Source organism: Armigeres subalbatus, unplaced genomic scaffold (assembly GCF_024139115.2).
Source record: "Armigeres subalbatus isolate Guangzhou_Male unplaced genomic scaffold, GZ_Asu_2 Contig1854, whole genome shotgun sequence".
In the NCBI taxonomy this organism is placed as follows: domain Eukaryota; kingdom Metazoa; phylum Arthropoda; class Insecta; order Diptera; family Culicidae; genus Armigeres; species Armigeres subalbatus.
The window spans coordinates 270,189-277,500 of record NW_026942677.1 but is presented as its reverse complement, the minus strand read 5'-3'; the positions used below and the strand labels follow the sequence as shown (position 1 = coordinate 277,500).

The following is a 7,312-nucleotide window of genomic DNA, read 5'->3' as shown; positions in this document are numbered from 1 at the left end:
CGGTTTGGATCAGATTCTTGATCGCATCAGAAAACGCAGAAAACTAAAGAAGGTAAACAAACATTTGCTTCGAAAATATGACAGCCAACTTGTATAGGTTCGAAAATACAGCTGGGCGATAGTCCCATACACGCCCGTTTTAATCTACTCAGAGACTAAGTAAAATTGTATTGCCTTTTTGTTTTTTTCTCACGGAAATCTTACTCGTTTTCCGTAAAAAGGGAACAACTCAAAATTTGAGTACACGGACAGATATTTAAACACAAAACTTACGTAAAAAGTACTAAGATGAGAATATCGCATAATCTTTTACCCAAATTTAGGTAGTGTTCTCTTGTTGTATCATGATTCTTGCCAAAGATAAAGCGCGATGCATCAAACCCACCAATCAAACAATTTACCCACTAATGGGTACTTCTATATGCTATCTCTTTCTGCCTGCAGAAAAATTTACCCATTTTTTTTAAGTTCGGCGGCACAACTCATTAATGGGTTATGCCGCTGACGAGGCTACCGAAATTCAAAAAAGTACCCATTGATGGCTAAACGAAAATCTCCGTGCCCCGGGGTTGTTCAGTACAATAAGGGTCTGTTCAAATATTACGTAACGCAATAGGAGGGGGGAGTGTTTGATTTTTGTTACGCTTTGTTACGCAAATTATAGGGGGTGGGGGGCCGTCGAAATATTGTTACGCGTAACAAGTTATTTGGATGGACTATTTAAACACTACCGCTACATTAAAACATACCACAACGGTAGGACGTTTTACCCTATATGAATGTAATATGCACTAAAATTCCGACGTTACATCGATTTTTTGGTACATTGCTTCGATTACATCGATGGATATTACAATATTTTTTGCTGTGTATATAAAAGCTTTGCACTTAAATCGTGATCAGTTACTTTCATATATGAAAAATATGATTTTTTGCAAGCTCTATCAAGATAAATTTTAAGTGCAGCTCTAATGATATTTAATAACAAGCAGGGCTTGGATGAATGAAGCAACGAAAATAAGAATCGATGCTTCAGCACCAGATATACTCCCGAGGAAGATAGCCTCATGAGAGAACAGTTTCAAAGTGCATAGTGAAAAATGCTTCCCCGCTCCATATGACACTGTTGTACGAAACAGTTGGAGAGTGAAATCAAACACCCGCTAGTGCAGAGAATATTTTACTCTCTTGTCTCACTTATACTAAGTTGCGCATTTTTGTTGGAATGAATGTGTAAAAGAGAGGTAAATAATGCAGGCTCTCTCTTTCTCGCTTATATGGTTTTGTATTTACACAACACTCACTCGCATCTGAAACACTGCCGAAAAACGAAGGAAGCATCCTCATTTCACGCAGCCCTACTGAACGATGCCTCCTCGGCACTACCCCGCTTATGAAGATGCCACGTTCAAAAATCCCCACTTTCAATGTATAAAACGCTTTCCCCACTTTCTATGTATGTGATAAATGAAAACGTTCGATAATACAGATATAAAACTCGTGATGATTGATTTATTGCGTCTATCATTTTACTGATTCCCGTTTTTTCTCCCATAAGTTTGGCCGAGCACGGCTAGTTGGGATCAACAATCTACGTTCAGAGGAGCCCTCTACTTGATCTTCTTCTTCTTCTTCTTATTGGCATTACATCCCCACACTGGGACAGGGCCGCCTCGCAGCTTATTGTTCACTAAGCACTTCCACAGTTATTAACTGCGAGGTTTCTAAGCTAGGTTACCATTTTTGCATTCGTATATCATGAGGCTAACACGATGATACTTTTATGCCCAGGGAAGTCGAGACAATTTCCAATCCGAAAATTGCCTAGACCGGCACTGGGAATCGAACCCAGCCACCCTCAGCATGGTCTTGCTTTGTATCCGCGCGTCTTACCGCACGCCTAAGCACCAGACTTTCCGTTAGTCATAGGATGCCCATCACTGCGCAAATTCGGTCGGAGGAATGCCTCAAATTCCGGAAGGTACATCGCCATTGAGGTTAACGGTTTTTCCGCATAATCATGGACCATACGTAGACGGCATCTGTTATATTTGAAGAGAATAAGCACAGACAAACAGACATAACACATTGAACATTTACTGATCAAATTCATCGTCGTTCAAACACTAACGACATCTGTTGATTTCCGTTAGTTGGGCAAATCACGAACCAGATGACGGTAGTGAGCAAACGTCAAACTCGAGCAAAAACGATGCGCGCGCCACGAGTGATCGATTGGCTAACTAATGATTATTTGAATTGACCAGTAAATCAGTGAACGATGGAAATTTGAAGTGTTATGTCTGTTTGTCTGTGGCATAAGTGTTATTTTAGCGATGGTCTCACTAATAGTAGTTCACTATGTGTATCGACTGCGATCAGCCGAATGCCCGACTGATCAGCCGAATCCATCTGTGTCGTCACCTGTTCCCGAAAGCGCGTCATCACCGTTCTGTGTCCCAAGCTCGACTGACTGCCGCGTCGTTCATCGTACGCCTTCTATGCGGTCAGTAATGTGACTCAAAAACGTGTGTATGTGTATGTTGGCTTATTGACCGAGGCGTCACTTAACAGCACGTTCCATATAGTATGCATCTCGAGAAAATATAGAATACTGCGGCGTCCTGCTGGCTGCTTCTCAGGTAATCGCAACAGTCACTAAACACGACAGAGTCGATAAAAATCTTATCCACCGTATGCACTTGTCATGATGAACACTCTCCATGTACTCAGTGACTCCGGTTGCCTCTCACTAATACAATCGAGTACTGCTGTCATTTGGCGAAAAGCACGTGGTTTTGTTTTGAGAGGGAAAATTTTCCCTACACGCTTACTTCAGTTCGCCCAAATATAGGTGAAAAGTACCTAAAATCGCCAAAAAGTGCACATACGTATTTATGGGTAAAGTGACATTTACCTATATATGAGTAAACCGATTTCATCCCGAGGTTCACCCATAAATAGGTACTTGAATGACAGCGGTTTATTAGTAAATTTCACCCAAATTTGGGTAATTTTTCATTGTTTTTCTTTTGCTTGAGACATTCAAAATATTGAAATTTTCGAAATAATTGTTTAAAAAAGTATTATTATTTTTTATTCAAATTATATTTCAAAAAGATGCAGTACATAATCCATGATTTTAAAACTTACTGACTGGAACACCATATCGGAGCTACTGGTTACTGTTGGACCGGGAAAAGCAGGATCCATGTCTTATAGGTAGAGAAGCAGTATTTCAGATTTCCGGTGGCTGTTTTGGCGGAAATTGAAGTTTATGGAAGTCCATTCTCGTCTCGACGACGCTTGTGATCATATAGATGATAATGATCATTGTAATTATCGAAATTATAATTGTTTCCTATAAATCTATATCGTTTAGATCTCGGCCTCGGGCAATTTCGCGAATATTTCGCACTCTTTTTTGGTAGCTATTACCTTGCGCACGATAATCGTTACTTTCCGGTGCATCCATATCTGGTCAGCAGTACCAAGACACAGCCAGTGACCACTGCCACTACCACTGCCTCCAAAGATGTTTCGTTCAGTGCATAGCAGCCCTCCTCCGAAGTTCAAGCTTCGTGCAGCCACAGATACGTGCAGCAAATCCCATATTGAACTATCTTCTCTGAGGCGAAATCCTACATCCTCTTTACATAATCAATCTTCAGGATCACTTAGTCACTTAGGTCCTTCCATTCGACAGCTTCCACTCAGCGGTTCCACCACCAGGTCAATTGCGTCCATAATTTCTAGCTGCACCATTTTCACCTCCGTTGTCATCGTCGTATCTTTGGATGGTACCGAAGTAGATAGAATAGAGCGACCGGCGAAGATCACACGCCATTTCCGTCCCTACAAGCAGTCGGAGATGAAGTGTCATGGTAAGGGTTAAAGTGCCGAATCATTTCAACTTACGTTTTGACAAATGTTGATGGGTGTTGACCGCTGCCTTGCAAATCAGGTGGACTAAATCTGTTGGAGTACCCGTGAGTTGGATGTCATTTCGTTCCGGTGGACGACATATCTGCAAGATGGAAAATGGAGTCTTTTTGTGGACATTGGAGGCATGGATAACAAATCAAAACCAGGTGTGTGGTGTGTGGGTTTCACAACGGGTGTAAGCTTCTCTACTGCAGGTTGATGTTTATGTTGAACGTGGTGAAAAGGCAACAGAACACGCAGGATTTCAACGAAGGTGCTCCGGGCATTTGAAAGTTCCCAATGAATGAATTAAGGTTGTTGCCTTTACCTCCTGATGCTCCAGTGATTGAAATTGGATGCACCCCTTGTACAATACCTGCAGATGAAGGGATGAGACAGGAGGATTGCTGATTCGGTTCTTCATTTTTGTTGGTCGCGGATCTGCTGGGTTGGAGTCCGCTGTGGATGCTTCACCGTCTTATATTACACTGTAGCACCACACGCAAGAGAGATTATTTGATACCTAGAATTTATTGAATAATAATGAAAAACAGAAGATGTTATATTATATGTTCGGCATTAAATATTTACTTACATTTATTGGTCCACAATCCGCAAGAACAGAACAGTTTTCAGAGACTATCTTGGAATCTCGGATTATGTTCGACAACAATTTGAAAACAAAACCAACAGTCATTTTTTTTCACCCAAATATGAGTAAATTCATTCACTCATAAATTGGTAAAGTCACTTTATCAACAATATGGGTGAAATTTACCGATATTCTCAGTATATTTTACTTATAATATGAGTGAAATGTGCAATACCCAAATATGGGTGAATCAAGTACTCATAAATAGGTAAACTGAGCTAAGCGTGTATCTTTTAACCCGGCGGCTATCTTGACGTCTACCTTCGCAGTCGAGCCTGCGAGAGTAAGACCGCCGCGAAAGTCTAGAAAAAGATAAGCACGACAATACAATGTACTTCCGATATGACCGTTACACTAGGAATAGACAGTCTCATATACTGTTTCAACAGTAGCTCAGATGGTAAACGGCCAAAACGACCATATGAGTAATGGGCGGTTAAGTATAATTAACATTTAAATCCGGTCGTTTTTTCGAACAAAATTTTCGATGTACCATACATCAGTTGGTAGATGTACAATTGAAGAACTATATAAGGGTTCTTTCTAAAACTACGTAACGCTAAAATAAGATTTATTGTTCGAATCTCGTAATGCGGATGATATTTCAACATTATATTGTATAATATGAGGAAAAATTTGGTCGAGAAAATGAACGATTTGTTTTATAGTAACATAACTTAATCGCTCTTTCCTCATATTGTAAATTGGTGGAATACCATTTTTCGTATTGATGAAAAAAATGAGGTACACTCTTAGATAGGATAATCTAAAAGTCGGTAAAAAATACCGATAATCGAACTAAAGTGCACATACCTAAATTGTCGGTAATCATCGATTACTTAAAGTTAGGTAATGGTGGTAAACAAGAGCTGTCGATAAAAAATACCGATTTTCGATCTTTACTTTTTACCAAAAAATAGGTTTTTGATGTTTGTTTTGGTAGCGCAAAAACGTTAAAAATTACGTACAAATAGGTTGTTATTTAGTGTTTTGATTTAAGAAAAACAAAAAATTCAAATAATCATGTTTTTATTTACAAAGATGAATATGGGAGCTTCCCAAGTAACCAAAAGTTCCTTTAAGAGTACGTTTTTCGCTTAATCAGCTTCACTGAGCTGCTTAAGCTAAAAACGTACTCTTAAAGGAACTTTTGGTTACTTGGGTTGGAATGCATGATGAATAAATTACCGCTTTTGATTAATCTACCGATGCAGGAATACCTTATATGAATACCTAGCGACCTGGCAAACGGTTCCTAATCTTATCAATAAATATATTTGTCGGTCTACAAGTATTTTCCTATTACGGGAGGACCATTACAGGACCATCTTTGGTGGTGTTCAAGAAAACGGTGTGTGGCGACGTAGAATTCCAGACAGAAACAGTACAAGTGGCGAGCATGATGGGGCGCAACCGCGGCTGGAGGGATGTCGCTGAGAAGCGAGTTTTGTTGATTAATTTTTATCTGTACAGAAGTAAAGTTCACTTAGTCAACTAAATAAATAATTGGAAAACTTGCACTGCTAAGCAGACCTTATTAAGGGTGACATGTTGAGGTCCTGGTTCATACTGGAAGTATTCCGGTTGGAAATTTTCATTACTTCCCAGAGTATTGATTTGCGCCCCTAAAGTTCTGGGAGGAATTGAACAACAAGAAATCCTTTTTCCGGAATCCTGCAAAAAAAACAAAAGTTTATATATTATTTGCGAGGAAATCTGCTCTTATTGACCGACCCGAGGATCGACCACTTACCATCTGTTTTTTAGAAGAATTCTGCGACAGTAACAGGAAGTTCCGGAACCGCAGAACAGGCACAGCAGTTTTCCGGTTAAAAATGTTCATTACAGACTTCTCAGAGTTCTGATTTGCCGCTCTAAAGTTCCGGGAGGAATGGGACACCAAGAAATTCTTTTTCCGGAATTCTGCAAAAAAAAGTTTATAATATTTTATTATTAAAGTTCAAATTTGTGAGGAAATCTGCTCTTATGAATCGACCGCACTTACCATCAGTTTTCCGAAGAATCCTGCGGCAGGAACAGGAGGTTCCGGAACGCCAGACCAGGTACAGCAAGAAATATTATTTATGTTTACAAAGTCAAGAAAAATCTAATTTTAGGTAAAAAATAACGTCCTCGTCTAAAACGTCAAATACTTAAAAGTAAGTAAAAATTAACGAGAATTATCGCTAATTTTTACCGATATTTCTAGTAAACATCCAGTACCTAATTTTAGGTAAAATAAAAACCTAATTTTAGGTAATCTTATCTAAGCGTGTAGTGCAGACGTACTGTTGCGATAGATGATTCACACTTAACTCATTTCACCGTATTCGGTAAATTTTACCGAAATCTCAACAGCAGAACTGCTCGGTAATTTATTTTACAGATTTTTTGTAATTTTTTCCATTGCTCAAATGTCAAAATCACCGAAAATCAGTTTAATTATTTACCGAACAGTTCTGCTGTTGAGATTTCGGTAAAATTTTACCGAATTCGGCGATTTATTTTAAGTGTGTTCGTACTGTTTTACAAGTATTGTTTGGAATGGTTTTGAAAAAAAAACCGAATTCGTTAGTTGGGCCGAGGTCGTGGCCCAACCAGCGAATCGCGACTGTACACTGAGGAAAATGGACGTATGATTTTCAATCAAACGCCTTATGAAAATTTGCCACAAGGAATCGGTATGAATTTCAATATGTTGCCTTATGAATGATAATTTTCATTTAAAAAAAAGTG

At 39.1% G+C, this 7,312-nt stretch overlaps 3 protein-coding genes across 5 annotated transcripts in view; all 3 read right to left on the bottom strand.

Annotated features, from left to right (window-relative positions):
- The window catches only part of LOC134203443 (cyclin-dependent kinase 7-like), a 1,350-nt gene extending 1,292 nt beyond the window's left edge, over positions 1–58 (bottom strand). The window contains exon 1 of the mRNA XM_062678321.1: positions 1–58. This exon is cut by the window's left edge and continues 122 nt beyond it. The gene's annotated coding sequence lies outside the window, so the exon portion shown is untranslated.
- Positions 59–3,268: 3,210 nt separating this feature from the next.
- On the bottom strand, positions 3,269–4,719 carry LOC134203438 (uncharacterized). Of its 3 annotated transcripts, none has more exons than XR_009977604.1 (4): positions 4,520–4,719; positions 4,089–4,447; positions 3,919–4,027; positions 3,269–3,855 (listed from the first exon to the last, which is right to left on the bottom strand). XR_009977604.1 is itself a non-coding variant. In XM_062678313.1 (4 exons), exons 2-4 carry the CDS (start codon positions 4,346–4,348, stop codon positions 3,734–3,736), a joined length of 327 nt encoding a protein of 108 aa, XP_062534297.1. In that variant the 5' UTR covers positions 4,349–4,447; positions 4,520–4,719; the 3' UTR covers positions 3,269–3,733. The 3 variants fall into 3 exon arrangements, 2 of the variants coding, with proteins under 2 accessions (XP_062534297.1, XP_062534298.1); XM_062678313.1 differs by having other exon boundaries at positions 4,253–4,447; XM_062678314.1 differs by having other exon boundaries at positions 4,301–4,447.
- A 1,142-nt stretch (positions 4,720–5,861) lies between these two features.
- On the bottom strand, positions 5,862–6,485 carry LOC134203439 (uncharacterized). Its single transcript, XM_062678316.1, has 3 exons — positions 6,330–6,485; positions 6,110–6,250; positions 5,862–6,041 (listed from the first exon to the last, which is right to left on the bottom strand). The coding sequence occupies exons 1-3, from the start codon at positions 6,417–6,419 to the stop codon at positions 5,862–5,864; spliced, it is 411 nt and encodes a 136-aa protein (XP_062534300.1). The 5' UTR covers positions 6,420–6,485.
- Positions 6,486–7,312: the final 827 nt, after the last annotated feature.